The following is a 27,393-nucleotide window of genomic DNA, read 5'->3' on the forward strand; positions in this document are numbered from 1 at the left end:
GGATCTTCAAACAATTGAAAGAAATAATATCTAGAATAAACATTTTGAGGTGTTTATCATCCATGAGTTAACAAATGTATTTAAAAGAATGTCTTTAAAAAAAGTTATACCTTCAAACATTTACATTTATACACATAATTTCATAATATGTCAGTTTTTTCATCCTTTTTGAATGTAAAACTAAGATTAATGAAGGATTTTAGCTTAATGACAACAATCGCTCTAAAACACAAAACTATTTACAAAAAAAACAAACAAATGCTCTGTTTTAATTTCTTTGGTACAAAATAAACGGAAACTATAATCGTGTTGTCCGTAATAAAAATAAATCTTTTTTTTTTCCTAATCTAAATGGTAAAATATTTTTTCTTTAAAAAATACATGTCGCATTGTATTACTTTAACAAGGTAAGATTTGGCAATTTATCTTTCAAGGTTAAGGTTTAACGAGTTAATCATTTTAAATATAGGATCATTTGAGAGGAAAAGGAAAGCTGACGAGTTGGATGGGCGGCACGGGTTCATTGCGCATGTGCGTTAGCAACAACAGCTTAATGTTAACCTCGTCATCCTCGACACTGAATAAGCGATTTATCAAATCATTGCAGTGTTTTCTGTCATATCCTAAACATCTTTAACTGGTTAACCTCAGTGGCTTTGCGTGAGAGGACCGAGGCGACTGTTTGAAGCAGAGCGGAGGTGATGCTAAGCTAACTAGCTCGTGTTACCACAGAACCGCACTAAGATGGACGAGCCCGTCTCCGCTGAGTTCAGAGAAGAAGTCGCTGAAACCGAACCTATCCCGGACCAAACCAACTCTGAGAAGCACGCTGGAGCATCTATTGAACACACTGCTGACGGTAAGCATCCACAGACGGGATGTGACCCAGCATTAACACGTAGAACAGGTACACCGCGAGGGTGCTCACGTGTTTGGCTCGAGCCTGCAGTGGAACACTAGTATTAATATTCCTAATTCCTTCTGCACAAACAATCGTATCAATATGTAATCTGTATTAGCACGTCAACGTAAAGATGACGAGTGTAATCTGCTGACTCATCACAAACCGTGTTTAACCAATGCAGGTCAACCACTGAGCGAACATGTGTTGTAGTGCTGGGACAATATGCTTTTGTCCCGATACGATTTTATCACCAAGTGCCGATTTGATTCACATCGAGATTTTAATTCATGAAGTATTGTGACTAAATGTGATTCATTAATGACGATAATCCTTATTTTATTTTTCCTCATTTTCCCTATCCAAAAATAAAAGTTGAAGCACAGCACTTCTAGCAACAGTACGAGTCCTAGTCATTCGCTTTGATATTTATTTCAACTACTCATTTATAATGTTCTGAAACAAATCTTACTATTTTAATTTCCTTATTTTCAATATCCAAAAACAAATGTTGAATCTTACAAGTCAGTCAGTTGGTCTAACAATTATTTCAACAGCACATGAACATGCACTACACTAGGGATCAACCAGTATGGATTTTGTTGAGGGCCGAAACCGATTTTTTTCCCCATCAGTCTTAGCCGATGACCGATACGGACTGCCAATTTTCTTGAGCTGATACTACTTTTACATCATAAAAAATTACACACCGATGATGACAAATGGTACAAGTCTCCGTTTAAAAAAAAAAAAAAAAAAAGGAACATTTATTGAAATTAACAAAGGTGAGGTAGAATGACACCAAGTAAAAAAATATTTAACAAACAATAAAAACAGGGGATATAGAACAAGAACAAAAAAAAAATAGTGAGACATCTCATGAAATATTATGAAAGAGAACTGTTTGTCCTTGTCCTGAAAATAGCCTTTACAAACATTGGCCTGACTCAAGATATAGTTTATTAACAGGATTATTGAATATAAAGATATATAATTGTAGGTTTAAACACAAAAAGAAACCATAAATAATAGTCCATTCCAACAGAACCCCAGAACATAAATTAACAAAGGAAAATAAAGTGATGTCAGATGCGCATTCAGCAACAAACTGTTCTAGTTTCTGTTCTAAATTGCGTCGACATAACAGAAATAAATTTTCAAACAAGTAGTAATCTGTTTCTCAAAGTTAAAAACTTCTTCTCAGCGCAGCACTGAGTGAGAAGCAGAGAGATGGAGGGAGAGAAGAACACACACGCCAAACCTCCAGCCAGCGACCCATGGAACAACCACCAAGTTAAACAGCTAAAAGATGCTTTGAAAGTTTAAAACTTGTCGTTGGGGTTGAAGAGCTTGCTCTGAACTTTGCCCTCTGCAGCCTCTGTCTCCAGCAACACGAAGCAACCTGTGGCACCCGCTTTGTCGGGATGGGCAATATTGACAAAAAAAAAAAAATCCCTATAATTTCTGGTATTTATCACGATAACGATACAAATCACAATAAATAAAAACCATAAATAATAATAATAATAAAAAGATTTACAACTTATTGTAAACAGGTTCTTTACAAACACAAATAAATGTGAATACATCAACATTAGACACATTTGAAAAGGCTACAATATCTGCTGACTCAGAGTTCATCATGAGCTGATATTTTATGGAATATATTTGTGCATGTGGGTCACTCTATTAGTGTTATTGTATGTAATTTATTTATTTCCTCATTTGAAATAAAATTATTTTCTAAAAAAAAAAAAAAAGCACATGAAAAGCAAAAATAAATCCATTAGTGTTTTTACTGTTGCTGAATGTTGTTTCATTTATCTGATGATGAGTTGCATAAAGTCATGATTGATAAATAACTCCCTGATTTCCTATAATTAAATCAGATCAAGCTGATGATTTAATGATTCAGTATATTTAGTGTAATAATCTCAATAGTTACATTAGTCTAATGGGACCAGCTTTGTTTGTGAACATGTGAAATATAATTAAAATATATTGCATTTCACAAGTTTGGACGGATGCATTGTGACATTAATATAATGCTAACATTTATTTCACACAACGTGTGACATGTTTAGCTTTTATCCTTCTATACAAATGTTAAATCTGACCATAAACAAATCGATGGCTCTCTGTGGCTTTATGACAGTAAGATGTGTTCTTTTTATTTGGCCTATTCCTTATATGAAGTGGTTAGCGTTAGCTCTTAGCTCAGTCTGTGTGTCGGTGGGTTAGCTTAGCATAGTTAGCTTTAGTTGAGTTTCCAGTTCATAATCGTTGCTACAGGTTCATCTCTGTCCCCGTGTTTGTGGAACATGGGTGGACATGACGGAGGAAGTTGGATTGGTTAACTTTGTTGGATGGTTATCTGGTTTTAACCAAGTAACGGTCCATGATGTATCGCAGCTCGGCAGCTTCAGGTAGCCGTGGCGAGCACCACCGTCTGTGGGTGTGAGAGCTGGGGGCGGGAGGCGTGGTGCACACCACGGCCGCAGAGGCTTTGTTGCGGAGCTTCCATAAACAGCGCTCCAGAGAATAATAAGTTGACAACATACAGGGGCAGTTTTGGCCTGTGGAACAAGGATTTTATGGGCGTTCTTGGCTAAATTGAGGGACAAATGGCCCGTGGCCCTCGCTAATTTCCGACATGGAAATTTATTGTTTATATCGTGGGATGACATATTCTGTTAACTCTCGACGCTGTCAATTAAGTATATGAGGCAATGCTGCATGTGCTCAGTCCACATGCATAGCAGACGGCAGCATCAACCTGACTCTCATCTGCACACTCATCCTGCTGTGCAAAGAGGATCCAGTTTCGACGAAATAAAGGATTACATTCAAGACCGAAGAAAATGTGACTCTACAGGGCCACTGGTGTGGAATCGAAACCAGGGCAGGTACCCCAAGCTCCTTCTGGCTGCAAAGCGACTCCTCTGCATCCATGCCCGGGGAGCGCCTTGCGCATCTTCTCCGAAGCGGCCTTAATGCTTGTTTCCGATTTTTTTGTTCATTCGTTCACATTACCATTTAAAATGTGACGTGTATCAGACTCCATTGTGAATGGTTTGTGGCTCCAATCTGACCCGCGTGCACATTGTCCCGTTTGTCTTAGAGTTTTTGTGCAGCGGAGCCGGAGAATGAATGAGGAGGTGCAGAGGAGGATGAGGAAAAAGAAAAAGAGACAAATATTTTGTTTTGGTTTTTGGTGGTTAAACACAGACCCTTTATGATATGAACCTTATTCAAGTTTTGGCCCAAACTCGAAACTGAAACCGACGGGTCCGACAGACATTAGGTATTTATATCAGAGCTCGACCCGAAACCTACAATTAATTTATTTTTTTCTCATACAAATGACATACTTATATTTGTTTTAGTGGTAAGCCTGCTTTTATTAACACTTAACAGACAACTGGTTTATGTCATCATGAGATCAGCGCACGGGTAAACAAGTGCATGTCAAACACACAGGTGCGCAGCGCACGCTAGAGGTGGCTCTATTTACATAATCCACATATCAAATATAAGGATAATCCATGTTCTTGTGAAGTAAAAGGATTGATTCAACAGTGGATGCTTCAAGCATGTCTTAATTCTGTCCCTCAGCTCCGATCAGAGGACAGTGCACTGACAGCTGCAGCACGGCACCTTTCTTTTGTTTTTGTTTTTTGGTCGACTAATTGCTACCTGTGCCATAGTCTTGGTCGACCAACCATTTCCTTGGTTGACTACAACCCTAGATATTATTGTCTACACTTGTTTCAAAATCAAACTATAGTGAGGGAAAATGGTAAAACCAATTCTTATACACACTTCTAAAGCAAATTGACAATCTGTATCCCGTGGTAGCAAGTGCTAATTTTCTCTCAGAATATGCTTTTATATTATAATTTATCTAAAACAAAAGTGGATGTGTTGTTTTTTCTGCTTGTTTTACAAGAATGAATTTGAACTTGATTGTTTCCCTTGATTTCTTCCAGGGTGTGAGGCATTCTGCTGTCAGGAATGTGGAGAAACCTTCAAAGAGGAGTCATCCTACTTGCAGCATTGCCTACAGCATCAGCCCGACAATGCAGACTTGGAAAATCATGCAGATGGATTACGTAATGTGGAGAGTGACTGTAATACACCCCATTATTGTGCTTTATGCTCTCTTTCATTTGTTAAACAAAGTGACCTTGACTTGCACATAAAAACCCATGACGCAGCCTCTCCAAACCAGTTTCCAGGTCAGAAGAGTAAGAAAATATCCAGGCAGCCTATTCATGTGTGTCCTGACTGTGGTAAAGCTTATAAACTGCTTGGACTACTTCGTAACCATGAGCGAACTCACAGACCCCCACCTAAAACCTATTTCAGTGACCTTTATCTTTTGAAAAAGAAATCGTTTCAGTGTGAGATTTGTGAGAGAAGTTACACACGAGCTTCAGCTCTTGATGCCCATCGTCGCTGTCACGAAGAAAATCTGGTCAAGCCAAAATCCCGGAGTCCAGGAGATGAAAGGCAAACCGCACAAGCAATAGAAGAGGTCAAGCCTGTTGAGAATCAGCCTGCTGACCCTACAACTCCTTTTGATTGTGCTTGCGGTAAATCATTTCTTAGTCTGCCGCGGCTGAAGACACATCAGCGATTTAGCCGCAAATGTCAATGCTCCCCAGAAAAAGTGAAGCCAAAACCAAAAAAGACTCCTGATGGTTTTGAATGTAGTGAGTGTCAAAGGACCTTTAGCAATAAAATTGCTTCCTACAACCACCAGCGGTGGCATGCTAATCAAGCTAATGCTTCAGCAAATAAGTTTTCATGTGAAGAATGTGGGAAAGAATTTCAGTCACTGTCATTCTTCTACAAACATCAGCGTATAGCACACAGTGGGGAGACGCCTGCAAAGTCATTCCTTCATCAGGTGTGCCAGCTTCAGAAAAAAGCGATAGAATGTGAAGTGTGTGGGCTCAGGTTTTCCAGGCCTTCAGCTCTTCATTCCCATCGGCTTCTTCACGCAAATTCGTTTAAAGACGAAGAGAAGGATATAGTGTTACATAGCTCTCTGTCACCTGAAAAAATGTCAAAGTTTGTGAAGAACGAGGAAGTTGGAATTCCAACTTCTATGGTCCTGTCAGACAATTTGGATTTGGCCACTATGGCAGAAGAAACTCATGTTGGAGAGACTGAAGATGACATGGAGGCATATGAACTCAGTGATTTCAATGTTCAGGTGATCAGTGCAAGTGAATCTGAAGATGAGCCAATCCGTGACCTTAATCCTGATCTTGAGCTACTGTGTGAATCGGATCAGGAAGGAAAAGATGAAGGTGAGATTGACAGTTCTTCGGGACTTAATAATATGGACTTGAAAATTGTGCAAATTGACTTTGAGGCTCCTGACGAGCCATCTGCGCCCATGTCAACAGATGCTGTGGAAAAAGGAAGATTTGATTGCTCTGAATGCGGTGGCTGGTATTCTAGCATTTCGTCGCTTCACATTCACAGAAGATGGCACGACGCGCAAAAAAGACGACAGCAGACGGAAGGTCAGTCAGCTTCAGCTAACACTTTTGACAAAGGTGACGCCAGTTCCTATATAACACACTGCAGTAGCATAAAAGCCCACAGTGACCAAAATTCAAACTATGTAACACTTCCTGCTGAAGGGTCAGAGAAGAAGAGCTTGGTCTGTAATGAATGTGGTCTAGTTTTTTCTCGTTTGTCTGTATTAATTGGTCATCAATTGCATCATTCTGAAAGAAAAGATTTGCACACTCATTTGCACACATCTGGCCTGTCAAATCACACAAAAACCTGCTCAGTGCAAAAGAAAGGACACATTTTAACTATGAAGAAGGACTACAATCCAAAGAAAACCCTACTGGGCCCGAAGACCTATTACTGTGAGCAGTGTGGAAAGGGCTTTTGGTCTTTAGGGGCTTACTCCCACCACATGCAAAGTGAAACTGAGTGCACAGATTTAAGACTCAGGAAAGGTTTCACAGGCTCAATGATCTCTGCCAACAGACACACCCGCTCTGCAGTCAAAGTTGCATGTCCGGTTTGTGGCAGAAAATTTCGCCACAAGCGCATGATGGCTTTGCACATGCGCAAACATGAAAATGGAAATCACAAGTGTGAACTGTGCGACAGATCATTCAGTCTCATGTCCAGCCTGCTTAGGCATCAGGTCGTGCATCGTGATCAGTTATTGCCACCACCTGTGAAGTCTTTTCAGCATCAGATGGAACAGTTGAAAAAGAACACCTACAGCTGCCCAGATTGTGGGAAGCTATTTTCAAGAGCCAAAGCGCTTCAGTTTCATATGAAAAGCCACGGCTACGAGACGGGGTACGCTCCTTCTTCAGTGCAGTCCACCACCGTGCTGGAGGATCTGCAGTGTAGTACTTGTTTTGCTCTTTTTAACCGTAAGGCCTCACTTAAGACTCATCAGAAACTTTGCATTAAAAGAAAGAGACAACAGGTCAAAGTAGAAGAATCGGCACAAAATGTTAATGCACTGAAACAGCATGAAAACAATATTGCTTTGAGCATGCAAGATAAGTTGCACCAGGGAAGGGTACATACTGAAGTAAAGTATGAAAAAGGAAGTAATGAGCAAGAGATGGTGAGTGGCAACAAAAGTACAAGTGAACTAAAAAACATGGTTGAAAAAAGCTTTTCAGTAAGTGCGACAATCAATTTTCACAGACTCCATGACGAAGACCATGATTTCAAACAAAATGCTGATGTTCCTTATTCTCAAATGTGTCAACCTACAAATCGAGAGGAGGAAAAAGGTTTCTTTACCTGTTTCGAATGTGGGAGAGGGTTTTTGTCCAACTGGTCCCTCAGCTCCCATAAACGATGGCACAAGAATGAATGTTTTCTCTCCTCACTAGAAGAAGTGCAAGGTTTAACTCAAACTGTTAATGTTGAAAAGGAGAAAATTGCATGTCCAGAGCCTTCAGGCCAGCAGAAAAATGAGGCATCAGACGACACTATCGTCAATCTTTCACAACAAGTGGATAAACACAACAGTGGGCCAGTGAAGCCAAAATATCATACTTGTCCCATATGCCTAATGACTTTTGCTAAAGCAAGAGGGCTACGTAAACATAACTGGCAGGTCCACTCAATGGACAAAGAAAGCACAAAGGAAGTCTCCTCAATGATAAAGACTGAGTGCAATTTCTCCGACAGAGACGTAAACGATACAGAATCCCAAGCTTTTGAGACAGCTCTTGCAACAGTTAAACACGTCCCTGTAGATGAGCAAAAATCCGAAGTCAAACCCTTTGGGAAACCCTTCTCTTGCTTTGACTGTGGAAAAGACTGCAGATGTCCAGGTGCTCTTCTTGACAATGAAAAGCTATGCCTGGCAGTAGAGCAGGACTCTAAACTTGACTGTCAGATGTCTGAGGCCTCTACTCAGGTTTCCCCACCGCTTAGCCATGTGTTGGATATTACTGACAAATGCTTATTTAAGTGTAAAAAGTGTGGTAAAGCATTCCCAACCGAGGAACAGCTTAGAACCCACAAGGATAAGGCCAAGAGTCGACCTTTCTCTTGTGCACTGTGCTGCCACAGCTTCTGGACCAAGAATCAGCTGCAGCAGCACCTCGCCTGGCACGATCAAGTCCGCTGTCGTCTCCCTAATGAAGTCCGCTATAGGCTCAGTGCTATCGTCTCCTCTAGACCACTCAAGTTCAGCCTCTCTGCTTATGATAACAAAGCAGCCTCTCTGCCGTCTTCTAGCCAACTTATTTCACAATCAGCTAGTACGTCACAAAGTAGCCAACATTGTGGCAAAGCTTTTTTATCACCTGGTGCATTACAGAGGCACAACACCCAGTTGGGTAGCTCTGTTTTGTACAGCTGCCCATTTTGCCCCATGACCTTCAATGAAATACAAGAGCTTATTGTTCACCACCAGGAATGTGTTGGTGGAGATAAAAGACATGCTGTTTTCCTTGCTGCTGTGCCATCAGAATGCACTAATGAATTTACCTGCTATGAATGTGGAACTACTTTTTGTCAAGAAACTGATTTGCACCAGCATTGCTGTGACCACGCCCACCAAGCACATTACACGTAAATTAAGGCGTTATTTATGACCCTGCAAATTAAGTCTAATTTGGTTTTTCTTGTGACTGTTAGGTTTCTTTATGAATTGTGGCAACTTCTGAGTTGAGCTAAATATAGCCCCGCCCCCTATCCCTCTTATTCTCAGGCTTTTGTCTACACTGGACTAATTAACTGGTAAATATGAATGTATAATCGCCTCATAGGCACTGATGATATTGTCGAATACAAATATGATATTGTTTTCTTGAAACTATAATGAATGTGATTTTGAGTGAAGTTACTTTAGGTGTTAAAGCAATTAATTAAAAGCTATTTGTTTTCCTTGTAGCAAGCCTTTGAAATCACAGGATTCCCTCAAACAAGTGTTTACAGCTCTGTATAAAGCCACTAGAGTAAACTGTACTTGACGCTTCCCTGTACTGATTGATCTGCACTTGTTTTTGAACAGTGTTTTTGTTAAATGTTATAGCTGGTTAAAACTAAAATATTGAGTTGTAAAATGTGTAATATATAGTTTACATGTTATTTTGATGTTTCTTGGCTTCCATGTCCTCTACAGTTCTGTTACAGAAGCTTAATAACATTATTATTGTGTTCTTTAGTTCCCTCTATAGATTTGAGGTTTTGACTTCTTGTTTAGCTTTTTGTTTTGAAAGCCAAATCCTAATTTTTGAAAAATAGTCAAATAAACGCACTCTTTTCATGAGCTCACTTTAGTCCACATGTTTTGTGTGATGAGTGTAGTTTGTTAGACAAATTTATGTTGTTTGTTTTTTGAAGCAGATGTAAGCAACCACAGTGCGGTTGGACTTTTTTTTTTTGCCTTGATAAAGGTCAATAGATGTGCTGCATACAGCAAACAATAAAATGGTTTCTTTGTCCAAAGATGTATCGCAATTATTACTGATTATTCTACTATAAATTGCTAATTGGATACCACTAAAGATAAAAAAAAAATTAGTGGTGTTCACTGTAGAAAAGTCACACATAACTTGTTTGCTTTTCATCTGAGGGTAAAAGGGTACTATTTATTACTCAATTTAAAAGTATGCATGATTTAATCACAGTGGCTTTTCCTCTCTTGCCCTGGAATATCAAATCTGATAATAATAAAATTTCTAGGAATTTTTGAGAAACTTTTGAGCTCATTTAAAAGGAGCTGCTTTGAACTTATTATTCATTTGTGACCTAAAAGTTAAGAACTAAAAATTTCAAATTCAGACAATGTGACGGTATTTTCGTAGCAACAATTAAATTAAATAGAATTTTAGAGCAACCTACAGCTAGTCCCATGATTCGAGTGATGCCATCATTTTGGTTTCACTTCAATTAACAGCACCACAAAAGGAATATTTTGTGTTTAATCATCTAGAATTGTGTAGTATTTACTCTCCCAGTAAAGAGACAAGTGAGTATATTTCCTACTTAAACAGATGGTCAATGTCAGTGACTAACTACAGCACACATCTGCATTTATTTTAAATTGCCAGTAGTTGTACTCTTATTATTAGTGATGAAATTGAAAAATATTGTGGTTAATCTGGATATGTTTTCCTTCCTTGTAGTTGGACACATTGAATGTAAGGAATGTGGACTGCAGTTCAAACAACTGGAAGACTATACCACCCACCTGCACCAGCATGCTGTGGAAGATGAAGAAGCATCAAATGAGGATGACGAGGACAATGCCGCAGGTCATGATCTTGAGGAGAAAGATGAGGAAGGGGTTATCGAAAAAGATTCAGATGGCTCTGAAAAAAAGAGACCTATTTATTGCTGCTCAGAATGTGGCAAGATGTACACATACCTGACGGCATTTAGGAAACACCTGCAGATACATGAAAAAAAGTCCACTGTTGAGAAAGTCAAAGAGACCAGTGGGGCTGCACTAAAGCTGTACGAGTGTCCAGATTGTGGGAAGTCATTTATCAGGCGAACGCGCCTCATCAGCCATCTGAGAGTCCACGCGCTTGAGGAAGAGATTCAGCCAAAGGTCCCAAGTTGTGATCAGTGCAACAGATCTTTCAACTCTGTTAAATCTTGGTTGTCTCATTTAGAGTTGCATAAGCTGAAGCCCTTCTGGTGTTTGAGTTGTTCCCATGGCTTTGCAAGTGAAATGTTACTAGACAGACATCTGCAAAACCACAAGAAGCAAGATCACACACTTCTTAAATCTCCCACTGGACCAAAGGTTTTCAAATGTTCTTCATGTGAAAAGACCTTTTCACATCGGAGAAAGTTGTTCTCACACCAAAAGAAGCACCATGGAGATATTCTGCAGGACAAGTCCCTCCTCGACGCAGAAATGGGAGAAGTTCAAATGGAGTCGTTTCCCACTAATTTAGAGCAGTTGGAATCAAATATAGATGTGGAAGAGCTGCCAGAAGACAAATCTAACAATGTAGAGGTTGAACTTCATGATCAGCTTGGTAATTGTGATGATTTAGGCGATTCTGAAGACTCGGATTGTGGAGAACCGTCACATTGCATCAAATCTCCCAAACCATCTGACTTGGCAGGGCCTGATCAAACAGAGCAATACCAAACTAGTGAGGAGCTGAATGAGGTGAAGTCTGAACCAAAGATGCACAGGGAGCACAAGTACTGGGAATGGAACTGTCTTGGATGTGATATGGGCTTTGACGATGTAGAAGAGCTGCATCAGCATTACATAAAGCATGCAACAGGGGAAGTGCCAATGCTACAGTTTGACATTGAGGGATAAAAGTATCAGATAAGAATTTCTTAGCCATGGCTCTAATGATCTTTGTGCTGTTTAAATGTTTTGGAACTGTAAAAACTACCATTTATAGCTGTTAAGTAGATATCCTGTTTTCTGCTACTTAAAAATTATGGATGCATACCTTGGTTAGAGTTTCACAATCTCAAAAATCTTCAAAATAATATTACAAATGGTGAAGCTTTATAGAAGTATTCTCAAACAAGTTAATCCCGTATATCTAAAAAATTTTGTACTCGTGCCTGTGAAAACTAACATTGTCTAAGGCTTTTCATGCAGACGCAATAGCATCTCTGATATAAAACTTTAAAAGCATGATCATGAGATTTCTTTGTGGTATAATATAAATCAAATCCTAAATATCTCAATGGAAGTTTCATTATTTCATTTTAAAAAAAAAGAAAAACCCCATTGTTAGAGCTTCCAGTGTGGATTGGTTTACTATGATTGCTTTTTAAAATACTCTCCAAAGTTCAATGAGATAATGTACCTGTACACAAAGCTCTGCAAGAGCAATAGGGTGAATTTATGAGTTTTAACCACAACCCTACAAGTTCTCACCCATTTCAGGTATTCAGCACATTAACATAATTCATTTTGGTGAGAAAATGATTCATTTAGGTACTGTAGCTGTAGGTAAATGCTTATTTGTAATGATTTGGTGGGTATGAATATTTTTCTGGCAATACTTGTGAATAAATGAATTGTACTCCTAATAAAGAAATTATGAATACAATGCATATTGTTCTTTTATTCATTGTTTTAATGCCATGTAATCTAGTACACAACCCATTGACAATTTATTAGGTGTCATGAAAGTCAGAAATTGACCAAAAGATAATTTGTACAGTTTATTTCAGAGCTCTGGCATTAAGATGATACAGATGCAGTGGTCCCTCGGGAAAACAAAAAGAGTGGCCCCACACAGTAATGGCACACATCTCATAGTGGAAACCAGTGACAAAAACAAAGGCAAAGGGATTGTTATGAGACAGACACAGCCCCTGAAAATGAAACATGTTTGTGAACTTGTCTGCAGGAAACAAGGTGAAACAACAAGGTACTGTGTCTGGATGAAACAGAGCTCTAAAATAAATGTAGTGAAATGTATAGTCTTGTCACCTTGTACTATGCACTAAATTATGGAGGTAGATTTGTTAAAGATTAAAGAAAAAATTGCTTCCATCAAAAAACACCTTTTCAATCAAAGAAAAAGTGCAGATTTTAAGGACTCAAATCTGCCTCCATACTATATGAGATCGTTTAAGATGTGATTTAAATAGGATAATTATAACCATCATTCATCCATTTATTTTTCATTTAAATTAAGTAATAAAGACACAAATCTAGCTCCAGACTGGAACGATGGATCAGGATCATTAACACTGTTTTTTCCTAAATCTGGGGCCTGTGTACGTCTAGGGGCAAAAAAGAAAAAACATACCAGCATCATATTTTGGTCACAAACTGTTCAAACATCTTTTGATGTACATCATCATTATACAAAAACAAGACGCTTCTTATCATGACCAAATCAGATTTCTTCATAATATCGTTTGGATATATGATTAGATTCACATGTATCTTTTTAATTTATTCAGTCTAACAATCTAAGCTGATACATATAAAGATGTTGGAGAAAAGAAAGAAGAAAAACGAAAAAACCTTGGACGGGAAGAAGTAACTACATTTCCCATGAACCCTTGCCATGGGTTTGTTTGTGTGACGTCACCAAGGCTGCGTCTCTGCGTAGGCTTTGTGAGACAAACGGGGAGATGATGCTCGGACGGACGGCTCTGCCTCGGTAACCTGTTATATTTATTTCTTTATCCTTTTGACAAACACACCCGCGTGATCAAGAATTCAAGTGAATTACGAGAAATTATATTTGGAGTAGTATTTGTTACCGTCCAAAATGAGATAATGCTTTCGGTTACTGCAATTCTGCAAATTGTGCTAACAAAGACACAAATATATGGTTACATCTATAAATGGTCGAACAGTTGCTTTCTAGCTGTGCCCTGGTTCGGTGTGTGTGTTATTGTGTATATCAGTCTACAGCTGCTGCTGCTCAGACTCGCTATAGTGTTCTTTGTAATTCAATTGTTCAGCCCACTTATTCACAGTCCTCCATCTGGCTCTGTGTGATCCTCCTAAAACCAGGGGGGGTCCAAAGTATGTCAGGTTAGGGGCCAAATGTCTCTTAATTTGACCTAAAGTGCAAAGTTAATTTGATCCAGTACAATCATGTCATAATAACAAAAAATGAAATTTAAAAATTACATTTCCTGAATGGTTGCTTTGTTGTAGTGTAGTTTGTTTTGTTTTTTTTGTGTAAAATATTACATTTTTATTACAATTTACAAATCACACATGTATTTTCTAAAACTCTCTAATATATTATTTATTTTACGTTATGATTAATAGTGATAAAGTTTTAAAGATTTTTTTTTTTTTCACAGTTACAAACATTGTTAAACCAGTGGGGAACTCCTGAGCTGACTCATCAGTCATCACATCATACAAATGAAAGAGGGAACGACTAAGGAACAATGTATACATTATTGTTCTGTCTTATAAATAAACTACAATACAAGGCTGTTTGCATCAACCGCATTTTGCTGTTGAGTTTTGAGCTTTGCTTTTCTGTGGGACCTGTGCCACCGTTACATTTATTATGGTTTTTATTTTTTTTAACTCGTTTTTTTTTTTTTTTATTGAGGTTTACTTGAACACTTACAGTGGAAATAAAGGTGTAACACATACTGTATACATCTTTAAGTAATCAACACAACCTTATTATCCGGTATTAAAAGTGGTGTTGGCGGCATCCTCTAGCTCATATCCTAAATATTTATCATATTTTGTCCCAATAACGTTTTATTTTTAAGCAAGTTCAAAAATGATACGTGTGGTCCACATCCATGTGTCCACATGATCTCCAGCATGGCTGCTGGATTGAAACTATTCTCCTCCTGATTTTAGGAGTAATTAAATATCGGGTCAAATTTTTGCAATTGAACTCCCTCCAGGTCCTGGAGCTGGTGTCTCACACATGACCAACCATTCCTCTTCAGGAATTTGTTTCCAAAGCTCCCTTTCCCATTTCTCTTTGGAACAATTTCTAGCTGACATCAAACCTTTGTATAGAGCTGAGATTAGTCTGCATTTCTTCCTCTCGTATGCTTTCTGAAATATCCATATTATTTCATTTGCTGTGACAGTTTTTATCTCCTTTTCAAAGCAGTCTTTTATTTGTAAATATTGAAAATGTTCATGCTCCCCTTGTCCAAATTTCTCCTTCAGTTTTTCCAAAACTCCGCTGCTTGGCCCGTTCAGTTATCGTGCACACTGCTGTGATACCTTTATTTGCCCACTGCTTAATAAACTAGAGGTCGACGACCAATATGGGATTTTCAAAGGCCAATGCAGATACCGATTTAAAAAAAAATCCGATATCTAAAGCTGATTTTGGAAGCCGATATTTGAGGCCGATATACTTTTTTTTAAAAAGCACATTGATTATGAAAGACAATTGAAACACTAATATATACAAAAAATGTATATATTAGAGAAATTTGATTAAATACACCAATAGAACTCTTAACATTTATTGAACTTTAAATGTACCTATACACAACCAAGTAAAAAAAAATTATATTTTGACTATTATATTCTAACTCTCCCATGCACATGCTATTATTTTTATTACTTTTTTTGTTGTATATTCATATAGCCGATGTTGTTTCTTTTTTCCTTTAATGGCTACTTTAAAGTGCTAAAAAAAAAATAGATATTTAAAAAAGTCCATATATTGGCCTGATATATCAGTCGACCTCTATAATAAACCCATTGTCATGAGTGCTAGGTATAAACCTAGAATCCCACGCAAACCAACTCAAAATCCATCTCTGTCTCTCTAAATTGTCACCACCACTGTCTTGTATGCTATTAAATTTAATATTTCCATGTTTTTCATACCTCTTTCTCAACTTTTCCATTTTCCTGTCTTTCCCCTCATGCACCAGTATATCAGGGGTTCAATTTGCACAGCATAGAAAAATTCCTAAACCTGGTAAAGCCAAACCTCCTTTATCTTTAGAGAGCTGCAAGGTTTTGAACCTGATCCTGGGTTTCTTCCCGCACCATATAAACCATGATATCCACTTGTTCCATTCTATAAATAAATTGTTTTTGAGGAATCAACACGGGCAGGGATTAAAAAAATATATAAAAGACTAAGTAAAATAGTATAAAATGTTTTTATTATTTCTATCCTCGAGCTGAAATCTAAACAGACAAGTGACCATCTCTCCAAGTCTTTCCTAATGTCTTGATATATTCTTGTGTAGTTTACCTTATACCGTTTATTTATTCCTTTTGTAACATTAACCCCTAAATATTTGATCTTGAGCTTGCATGTACATTTATTATCTTTTATTACCTGCAGTTTTACAACTACCCAACAACCAACAGAGCTACTCAGATGATGGATTGTCAGGGCTATTAACACTTGATTTTTTTTTCCACAGAAACCTATAATCGAGTGCATTAAACAGAATACAGAATGCAGTCCCTCACCCAGGCACTGAGCGACTCAACCCCTGAGAGCACAGTAGCCACAGAGTGTCCTACGGACCCTGAAGAATCAAATGAACAAAAACCTCAAAAGATGGCTGGATCTGAAGCTCTTGCTCAGGACAACACAGTGATCACAGCTGAAGGCAGTGAGACACGCGTGGAAGCAGAAGAAACGGCAGAGAAACCAGCTGATATTCTGAGCCCTGAAAACAGTCAAAAAAACGACACGGACATTACTGCAAAGTCTGACACCCCAACCAAACCGTCATCAGACACTAAATCTAAACCAGGGAGTGACTCGGGGAAAGACAAAAAGGTTGCCCGGAAATATATTATGTCCAAGAAGGCAATGATAGATCCTCTTAAAATGGATATGTCCAAGCCAGTGGTCATGCCACTTACATGTAAGTATCAGCTCAGTTATCACATCTATAAATGTTTTGATTTTCTATTTTATTCTTCAGTACCTACAACTGCATTCAGAATCATACAGAGCACATGGCCCGGGAACTAAATCCATTTGGAGCATCCAATTCTGCCCGCAGGAGAAAGTTAAAATGACGGAGAAAACCTAGTCACAGTTTCCCCAGTGCTTATATTGCATGGTTGAAGTCATTTTTAATGTGAAACTGTTGAAAAAACTCTTGACAAAATCCCTCAATTTTCCTTAAATTATTACATAATATTTCCCTTAATTGAATAGAAATTGGTCACAGACTCTCAGATGTTTAAAGTGAAGATCCTGGTGGGACTGATGTTTATCACTTATTGCTTGGAATATTGTCGGTTTCTTACATATTTAGTATTTTATGTATACATTGAAGCGCAAACAAGGGCACAATATATTCAAAATTACTCATTTTGCCGCATAAAATCAGTGGCCCAATTGAGATCAAATATTGCCACATTTGGCCCCTGAACTATAATGAGTTTGACAACCCTGATATAGAGAATTTAAATTTAGTATAGTGATAGGATGCAACTGTGAGTTTTATGGATTTTGAGGGACAAAGAACATAGGGTTCAACTAACCAACTTTCTGTAGAATTAATCTCTCCAGGCCTTCAGATTAGCTCATCAGTGGACACTAACAGAGAAGTTTGTGGAATGGGTTTCTATGGCCAAGCATCAGCTGCCATGCAATACATTACCAAGTGCAAGGGTTGAGTTAGTTTCAATAGAATATACAGCAGTAAGTAAGTTTACAATGAATCTGCTTGTTGAAAATTCAACACACACAGGTCTCATGAAAACCAAAAAAAATAATATATGACAAATTGTATTTAGTTTTAAGTCTATGAATCAACTTGATAATAATATTTTGCTCTAAACATTGTAGAGTTAGGGGAGTACCTCTTGATATTCAACATTGCTCCACACTAGTTCACAAAGCAAGGTCTATAAGACATGGATGAGCACGTTTAGTACGAACTTGATTTCCCTGACCTTAATCATACAGAAAACCTTAGTGATGAATTAGAGCCTTTAAGTTAGGCCTTCTTTGACAACATCCATGTTTGACATCACAATTGTGCTTTTCGATCAATGTTCAAAAGTTCAGATAAAAAACAACTTTTAGAAAGTATTCCCCATAGAGATGAAGCTGTTAAAACACCAAAACCCCATGTCACATTACCCAATGGTATAAGTCTGAGATGTCTCTCAAGTTCAAATGTGTGCAAAGGCAAACAATTGAATACCTATGGTTATATTGATTATGAAAGCCAACCACATATCTTCACCAGAATGGAGTATTTTCCACACTTTTCTTATGCTGCGTTCACTCCGAATGCGTCTTCTGTGACACCGGACGCATCTGCCGCACGAAAAGTTACGCAGGTTTTGCAGGATCAAAAAATGTCCCCATTAGCTTAATTGAAGCAAAGCACCGCCCACCAGCGACACATCCAACTCAGTGAGTTTCATTGCCTGCTGAAGCGTGGAGCTGCACTCCTTTTTCTCCTCTCTTAACCATAAACCACCAGTGAAAATAGCCTGTGTGATTAGTGACTAATGCTAGCTCAGTGCCGACTTTCAAAGATGAAAACTACAGAGAACTTTTACCTGTTACTACCACCTCCTCGCTGATTCTTCTCCACGCCAAAACCTTCCTGGTACAGTCCCGGTTATAAAGTCATCGTCAACAAAGACTCTGATTGTCTTTCGTCATGTGAAACAGTCGCAGGAGTTCAATATTTTCAACTCTTGCGAATGTGCGAATATGACAAAAAATTGGGAGTGCTCTCGCACTGCCAACGCTCTTGATCTTGATCGAACTGCACCGATCCACAGGAAAGATTTTTGCATCTGGGACGCATTTATCCATTGACTTTGACTTTGTATGTAATCTGGTCGCACGAACATTTCGTGATGCATCCGGTGTGAACGCAGCATTAGACTTTTCAGTTTGAGAAACCCTCAATTTAAAGTGTTTCTCATCGTTACAGTTTAACAGTTACTTGTATTTCAATTGTGAAAAAGTGGCTTAGTTGCTTTAGTTTGTACTGTTAATAGTTTAAATATGACATGAATATATCCATTCATTGTCTTAATCTGCAATCCAAGTTTGGTAAAAGGTTTTTTTAATGTAGGCAATAATTAATACAGTTTACTTTGACATTTATCATTACCATGTTTTATGTTATAAAAAATAACCTATTGTCTGCTAAAGCATTGTAGAAATGAAAAGACTACACAAAGCAATATAATAGTAAACTGACTGTTGGTAGATTATATTAGATATTCTCTACCATTTTTACTGTTTAAAAGTTTGCAAAAACACCTATATTTCCATTCATCATACTAAAAATGAGTTGATGCGCTAATGCTAATCCTAACCTTGCTTTGTTTCCTTCCAGCGGATGAGCTCTCATTGCATTGCCTTTCATGCCATATAATCTTCCAAGATGACAAAAGCAAAGTGCGTCATTTGAAGCTAAACCACCCGATGGAATATGAAAATAAAATGCTGAGTAATTCTCTATTCACTTGTTACGTTTGTGAGCGCCCGTTCGCAAACTCTTTGGAGCTAAGGGCCCATCAGAAATCTCACACAGAAGAAACACCATTCAAATGCCCAATCTGCGATCGAGCTTTCAAGATGATAACCGAACTCACTGCACATAAAAAGGCTCATCATGTCCAGGGTTCATACACCTGCACACACTGTGGAAAAAACTGTAAGACGCTGACATTGCTAAAATATCACAACTTCACACATACCGGCGAAAAACCCTATGAATGCAAGAAGTGTGGGAAGAAGTTCAACTGGCTCAGAGCTTATCAAAATCATATGGATTCACACTTGTCAGGACAAACTGAACAAGATGGAAACACCAGGAAAGCACAATTGAAAAAAAAAGATGGTGAGTAGAAATGTTTTTTCACCCAAATATATCATTTCAAAATATATTGATGAAGAAAATTCATGTAGGTTGTCAGAAATCTGTACACATTGTATCACTTTGTTAATAACGCAAGATGTTCTTTTTTTCCTTATGCAATTGTCCATTATTTCTAGGTTCCTCCACAGTAAGGTACCCCTGCTCAATATGCAAGGCGTCTTTGAAGACACCGAAGTCAAGGCAACGCCACATGAAATCTAAGCACAATATGTTGCCTGGTGAAGCTAACATTGCCAACCCAGCTGGAAAGCAAGTGAGACAAAGTATACCAATTATATCCCCAATTTCATTTTCCCAACCAGCACTACTACAGGTGGAGCCCAATGGACCTTTGCAAAAAGTTGATGCCAATATTGACACAGAGCAGATTCGAAGACTTATTGAATCTATGGAAAATGTCAAGAAAGTGAACCAAGTTGTTATACTGGGTCAAGTGCCACCTAATGCCCCACCACTGGAAGTGCAGCAATCCTCTCAATTCACAGGGTCACCCAATTTAAATATAAATCCACCCAAAACAGGTATTATAGAATTGAAACAGACAGATATTAACACACTTGGATATGACATTTCAAACAACATTTGTGATCCAATGGAGCAAACCATCATACTAGAACCAATTACACCAGATGGTCAGCTAATAAATCGCCCTTGCTCTGAATTAGCTTCTAACCTATCAGGTGAACCAATGGAGTTAACACTTGTTCAAGCTGATCAAACAGAAAGGCCTGCTGAAGAGGTAATGCAGCAGATTGAGCAACAACCTCAGATGGATGCAATCAGTTCTGCTACTCTTGATCAAATGGCATCTCAGAATGAAGGAGGAGATCTGAACACAAACCTTGAACAAACGGTTATACTAGAACTTACCCCTGTTTTATCACCAATCACAGGGATGGAACAATTTGAAACAGTTCCTCAAAATAACATTTCCTTAACCTCTGAAGTAAAAGGGACTGCATCAGACATTCCTAATCAAACTGAAAAAGAAGACCACGGAATCAATCCAATGGTTCCATCATGCATGTCTACTTTTGAGCTGCAACTAACATCCTTGCACACAGAGCAGCAGGATCTTTCATCTTCCTCTTTTCTTCAACAAGATGTTACACAGGATACACAATTCCCTACTGAATTAGACTCAAATGCCAAAGAGAATACTAATTCCCAAAAGACACAAAACAAGACTGAATGTGAATCTAAGATCACGGCATTAGATAATGAGAAAAGTGTTTCAAAAAATCAGGAACTATCAGCAAAGAAAAAGGCTTTATCCCAAAAAAAAGCCAAGCAGGTGATATGTCCACCAGAGTTGCCAATTAATGTAATGTCAGCTCAAGAACTTGTGAAAGTGCGAAAAAGGAAACCTGCCAGAACTTTTATATTTCAAGGGTACATGCAAGACTTACTGGGCTCTATTTACAAAGAGGACTTAAAGCTAAATTCCAAACCTGCTAAGCAACGAAAACTAAAGAATCTCATCTTGTTACATTTGGTCCCCAAAACAAAGGAACAAAAAAAAGAAAAAAAAAAAGCTCTCTCAAACGAGTGAGCCCGTGCAAGACAGTGTATCAAAACCGAAAACGCCAAAATCTGAAAAGAAAATATCACCACAAAAGAAGGGGAGAAAAGGAAACAAGAATGCAACAGCAGAGAATGTTTCACCTACGGAGAAAGTAAATCCCACTTCATTGGCCCAGGTTTCGTCACCCCAAAAGATGAAAGATGATTCAAACAAAAGCAAAAAAAAAAAAGAAAGAAAGAAATGGCGAAAGGTACAAAACAACAAAAACCTACGCAAATACAAAAACCAAAACCAGCAAAGCTGCCTATGTTTAAAAAGAAAAAACAAACAAAAAAAGTACAAAAGGAACAGGCCAAGAGTCAAAAGGGTGAGAAGACCAAAGCAGACTTAGTAGAGGAAGAAAGAGGGGAACGAGTAGACATTTTGAATTCACACTTAACACAAGACTGTCTACTTCTACTGAAAGGTCATAAACAGCCCCAGCTGAAAGTTTACAAGTTAGACCCTTCAAAAGCATCTGGTCAGGCACCCGATCCTATGACTCATGAGCTCCAAACAAATACTCAAAGTGATGGCAAACAGCAAAATCATCCAATAGGTGAGTCCCTGGCCCTGGGTAAGAAAAAAGGAGGGAGAACCAAGACGAACCATAAAGCTCTTTCATTGCTCTCCTCACTAAAGAATTCCTGTAAAACACCAGAGACCCCAACAACCAAGCCAAAGACCACCAGGAAACGTAAATCCTCCTCAAAATTAGAGATCGAAGGTATAATAACCTCTTCCAAGCGTTCTTTAGATTGTAAAGAATGTGGTGAGATGTTCAGTGATGTCTCATCCCTTCAGAAACACAAGACAACTACACATGTTGTTGAGAGTCCCAGTTTGACTTATACAAATGGAAACATCTTTGAAGGTGTCTCAAACGTGAATCTTTACCAGCTTCCCAAAAGTCCAAGGCAGTGTGTTGGGGTGATGAGCACTGCTACAGACTGGGATACTGAGCCTGAAATTGCAATGGAAGACAGGGAGCAAAACTTATCTTTTCCTGCTTTAATTCCATCCCCATCTTTAACCATTCCTCCTGCAATTCTGCAAAGTAATTGTTTTGATGATACAGGTGGGCCTGCGACTGATACAAATCAACAATCTCATACCTCTCCAGAGTTGGATTTATCAACTGTTAAAACACAAAACACTCTTTTAAATTCCCCACCCCAATTGTCTTTGAATTCTTCTAGTAAGACTTCTGAATCGGTGAAAACAAAAGAGCTTGTGTCTCCTGTGGATGAAAAGCTTGAACAAAGGTCTGCGATCAAACTCACCTCTGTATCTGAAGTTGTGGCTGCCATAGATGATGACCTCAAAGAGGAATTACTTCTTGATGTTAATTTAGTCACCGTTGGTGAGAAAACTGAGGATGAGGATTCAACATGTGATGGAGTTAGTATTCCCCAAAACAAATCAAATGAATTTGAGTGTGATTCAAGAGAGCAAGGACCAGCTAAAGATCAACCTGTGCAAAGTCTTGCTTCGCAAACTGTGTCATGTTCAATTAATAGAGTGGAAGTCAAAGAAGAAGAAGAAGAATTGTTGGTCCAGAGGAAAAAGGTCAGAGGAAAGAGAGCAGTTAAAGACAAGGAACCTGGAGGCATGAGAAGAGGAAAAAAATCCCTAAGAAAGGATGTCGCAACTAAACAAGCATTGATTGGCAATTCTGACAAAGAGATGAACTCAGAGAAGAAACATGGTGAATGTCGGGTCGTTTTTGAAAAACATCCTGCCATCTTGGGGTCTGACCAGGAAACTGATGCTAATAACACTACTGCTACATTACTGCCTTCTACTTCCTCTGCATGTGATTGCTCTCATGACGAGGAACAGGTTGTGTTTGAGCTCAAATCAGTGACCACAAGTGTTCATGAGGTTATGAACAAATCGGGACTGCCGGGAGGAGAAGAACATAACAGAGCAAGTGATCAGTCTCCCCTCATCACACTGGAGAAGTTTCTTGCTTCAAGACAGAGAGTTAGTGCAGAGACTGAGCCAGAAATAATGACAAAGGGCCATCATAAGCAGGTAAGATTGAAATTTTCTCAGCAATTACTTTACACCAATTGTAAATCCAACATTGCTACATTTGTTTTTCCTTCAGCGTTTGGTTTCCATGGATGAAGATGGAGGCCTTGCTCTGCAAAACACACAAGTCACAAGTGTATCAACACAACATCATCAAGATATAAGGACTGTGTTGGTGAAAGAGGAAACTAGCATCATTCCAGAGGATGTACAGAACACAAATGGCAGCAAACACATAAAATGGAATGTGGAGCCAATCAGCAATGAAGACACAGATATTCCAGGTAGGTTTTATTAGTTACTGAAGCTTCAATTTTTAGTAAATATGTGGCAAGAAGTGAAACAAGGCTCTTCTGACTTTTTTATTGGTTTTGAAAAGCCAATACCTATCAAAAATATTTCAATAGAGTTTCTACACATTGAATATTAGGGGAGAGAAGATTTACGGCGTTCACGCGATGAAACGATATCCGATATGGGGCTCACAATAAAGATATGAGACAACATTTTTGGGACAAAAACATGTTTTTATATGACTGAAATTCAGGGCATAGATTCTGAGGGGCAAATTCTGAGATATACCTTTTCAACTCAAGTGAATATTATTCCAAAATAAACAACATAAATAAGACCAGTTTTTTTCTATTTAAAGTGCAAAAAATGCCACTGCAAATAATAATGGCTTTGATTTATAGAGCGCTTTTTTCGAGGAGACTCAAAGCGTGTACAGAAACCGTTATGACTGTGGTAAGCTACAATGTAGCCGCTGCCCTGTAGGTGTGAAGTTGCCATTTCACACCTACGGCCATTCTGACCACCACCAACATTCATGCACAATTCATACCCATTCATAGAAGGCAATGTGGGTAAAGTGCCTTGCCCAAGGACACAACAACAATGACTTGAGATTCAAACCCCCAACCCTTCCGATAGTTCATGGCAGTCTACAGCTAGAACCAAATGATGACATTCTTCTAAAATATATTCCTCACTGCATAGCAAGTTATCGCGATATCTTGTCACATATAGCGTCCCACCCTTATTGAACTTGAATCTGTTATTTAAGTAAACGCAATGGTACCTAAACTGACTACGGAAATATTTTCAAAGTTTTTTTTCTTTATAAGCAGAGTTATTTTCCCTTTTGATTGCTCCTCTAACTTTTGAAGCCTGTGTTCACCGAGCATTCATTTGGATCTGTGTTTTCAGGAATGGAGAGTCCAGAAATCACAAGAGAGTCTCGCATCACTCCAGAATTCAGCTCCAGCCAGTGCATCTTTTATCCTGTGAAGGTAGAGGAAAGAGAGATGCAGGTGGAAGTCACCCATGCACACAAAGGTAGGGTGAATCCAGAGGCATCCCCAGACCCAAATCAAGTGGAGCATCATAATGCACTTTGTCATACACGTGAGTAACTGCAATGCAATGTAGCAGTTTAAACGTAACAAAGAACTAGAGGCACATCTTAGTGTTTTCTTTGTTAAAACAGATGAAGGAAGCCCTCCTGCATTAGAATACCAGGATTCAAGGGTTCAAGGTCTGTTGTCTGATCCAACAGACAGTGACTATACTAACAACCAAGGTTTGTTTACATATGTTTACTGAATTTCCAACCTTTTTAGGTTAAACTTTTTACTAAAAGTGGATTATAATGCTAACAATAACTGATATGTTTGTTGACCGATCACACTCAGATTTTGAGCCTTCACCAAACCTTCGGGAGTTTCTGCTCCAGAGTTCTGATGAAGAGGATGGTGGGGGTTTAGAACTTTATGATCCTCAGATAAACTCTGAAGCGGAAATAATGGCCTATTTTAACCAGAACCAAACTAACAGTTCCAACCTGCCTGATCAAACCTCTTCAAAGTACAGTAAAGCTTTCTTTTATCCAACTTATTACAAAGTTTATGTATTTTTACTAGTGCTCTCAAATGTACCTGATAGTCAGTGCTAATTTAAACATTGAGTATTTTCAGCAAATATATATGCTAATGTTTACCTACTTTCTGCTTCAGGAAGCCCATTGATTACTTCTGCAAATACTTTGGTTGGGACACCTGGGTGGAAATTGCCGAATACACAGACAGAGCGTCCAGGATTTCCAATCCTGTCACACCCAATGAGGTGGCTCATTTTGTTGGAATTCACATTGCAATGGGAACTTTGAAGGTTTGTATTCCAGTTTAAATCCACAGTTATATGTTGATGCAATTAATATTTATTTTGTCCTTTTTAAAATATTTTTAGTTTCCTTGCTCAAAGCTGTACTGGGAGGACTTGACTAAGGTACCGCTGATTGCTGAAGCCATGGCACTGCCTCGTTTCCTAGAGTTGTCTCACAAATTAAAGCTAAATTCTCCTGCAAGTGTCTCTGCCCCAAGAAACGCAGCTAATTGCCCAAATGCAGTCCAAGGCAAAGCTTCCCCTAGTAGATATTGCAAGAAGCTCTTGGGTGACCAAACCAATGAAACGGCTGCACTGCAGTCACAGACCGATCCCCTGTGGAAGATTCAACCATTATTGCTGCGTTTCAAAGCCGGATGCCAGTCACTTAGGCAAGAGGATCACTATGCAATAGACCACTACCCTCTTCATTTGACTGGAAGGATGCACAGTAATCAAATATCTCTCTACTGCACAAGCTTAATTGGATTTAGTGGTTCACTCTCACGTGTGGAATTAACACTGAATTTTGCAGACAAAGAAAATGCCGTAAAAAAAATGGTTTCCAAAGGCACCATGGTGTTCCTGTGCAAACAAGAGCTCTCCACCCCTGCAATGCTGGAGCACCTTTTAGCTGCTGGGGTTAATGGGGCTGGCATGGTGGGTGGATCACGAGGACAAGTCGGAGATGAGTTTGTCAGCTCAGATGGAAGGCTCATGTTACGCCGATCCCACCGTGGCTTCATTCTTTCCACTGCAGGTAGCAGTTTAAAGAGCATGACCTCACTCATTGACAACTTCGAGAAGGCCCAAATGTTGGCTCGTCTCAACAAAGGTCTGCAAAATCTCTACACCACTCCCTTCACTGCCTCCACACCAACTTGCTGGCCACAAGCAGTGCTTTGGTACCTCACAGACCTGGCTTTGGTGAACTCCTGGCTTCAATATCGACAAGAGATTGGGACAAAGTCTGTACCTTTGACTCTCATGGCTTTCAGACTGGAGGTGTCTAAGGCTTTGATCTTTAGTGGCTCTGACACACAGGACTCAGTTCCCCCACATTCCCCTACAGAGCCGGTTCACGCAAGAAATGAGACGTCCAACCCAGTCATGACGGAGGGCAGTCCTCTGCCAGATGCAGCTACACGATACGACGGTTCCGACCACTGGCCAGAGCAGCTTGGAGAGGGAGAAGGGGGCAGGTGTCGATTTGGGGATTGTCAGAGAATGTCTCGAGTGCTTTGTCTCAAGTGCTGTGTCTTTCTTTGTATCTCACGCAACCATAACTGCTTCCTAAATTTCCATAGCCAAAGGAGTTTGGAAAAAAAGTAGTCTTTTCTTTATTGCGTTTAACTAGAATGTAGCTGATTTTAGTGCTTGTAAACCCATCCATCCATTTTCTGACCTGCTTTTTCCTATTTTCAGGGTCGCGGGGGCGTGTAAACCCAGTTTATTGGAATATTCCGAATTTTAATGATGCCTTTGTTACCCCATGTAAGAACATTGTATACATTTCCAGAGCCATCTCAAGAAGTAAAGCATTAAGGCAAAAGTCGTGCTTATCTCTGTACATTTTGTGAAATAGTAATAATTTTTTTCTTTTAAATTTTTAATATCATGATGAACTTTTTTGTTCTATAATTTTAAAATATTTGGAGTTTTAAATAAATAAAAAAAACATGAAACATTTGTGTTTAAAGGGTTTTTGTGCTTTTTATTACCGGTTTACCATTTTGGGTAGGGTAGGAACCCTTCTTCCAAAATGCAAATTCCCTGAAAACACAATTCTTGTATAATGTTACCTTTCTTTACAACAAAGGCCTGTGAAATAGCATGAAAGAGATTATTTTACCAAATCCAGATTTCAGGTTTTCTAATCTTCAGTGAGGCAGCGGTATAAAAGATGCTTTCCAATGTAATGTTA

General features: G+C 38.8%; 2 protein-coding genes across 6 annotated transcripts; both read left to right on the top strand.

Moving 5' to 3' along the window:
• The first annotated feature begins 504 nt into the window (after positions 1 to 504).
• Positions 505 to 12,453, top strand: LOC114477667 (zinc finger protein 184). Of its 4 annotated transcripts, none has more exons than XR_003675749.1 (4): positions 505 to 859; positions 4,891 to 6,219; positions 6,319 to 9,154; positions 10,546 to 10,674. XR_003675749.1 is itself a non-coding variant. In XM_028470137.1 (4 exons), the coding sequence occupies exons 1-4, from the start codon at positions 745 to 747 to the stop codon at positions 11,703 to 11,705; spliced, it is 2,724 nt and encodes a 907-aa protein (XP_028325938.1). In that variant the 5' UTR covers positions 505 to 744; the 3' UTR covers positions 11,706 to 12,453. The 4 variants fall into 4 exon arrangements, 2 of the variants coding, with proteins under 2 accessions (XP_028325938.1, XP_028325937.1); XM_028470137.1 differs by having other exon boundaries at positions 6,319 to 6,438; positions 10,546 to 12,453; XR_003675748.1 differs by having other exon boundaries at positions 4,891 to 9,154.
• A 1,008-nt stretch (positions 12,454 to 13,461) lies between these two features.
• Positions 13,462 to 26,994, top strand: znf576.1 (zinc finger protein 576, tandem duplicate 1). 2 transcript variants are annotated; one of them, XM_028470139.1, is made up of 11 exons: positions 13,462 to 13,524; positions 14,183 to 14,274; positions 16,253 to 16,705; positions 19,160 to 19,666; positions 19,822 to 23,306; positions 23,383 to 23,590; positions 24,516 to 24,713; positions 24,796 to 24,888; positions 25,001 to 25,172; positions 25,322 to 25,475; positions 25,554 to 26,994. In XM_028470139.1, exons 5-11 carry the CDS (start codon positions 21,471 to 21,473, stop codon positions 26,799 to 26,801), a joined length of 3,909 nt encoding a protein of 1,302 aa, XP_028325940.1. In that variant the 5' UTR covers positions 13,462 to 13,524; positions 14,183 to 14,274; positions 16,253 to 16,705; positions 19,160 to 19,666; positions 19,822 to 21,470; the 3' UTR covers positions 26,802 to 26,994. The 2 variants fall into 2 exon arrangements, with proteins under 2 accessions (XP_028325940.1, XP_028325939.1); XM_028470138.1 differs by lacking the exon at positions 14,183 to 14,274 and having other exon boundaries at positions 13,473 to 13,524.
• Positions 26,995 to 27,393: the final 399 nt, after the last annotated feature.

The sequence above is a fragment of the Gouania willdenowi genome, chromosome 16 (genome assembly GCF_900634775.1).
Source record: "Gouania willdenowi chromosome 16, fGouWil2.1, whole genome shotgun sequence".
NCBI classification, from domain to species: domain Eukaryota; kingdom Metazoa; phylum Chordata; class Actinopteri; order Blenniiformes; family Gobiesocidae; genus Gouania; species Gouania willdenowi.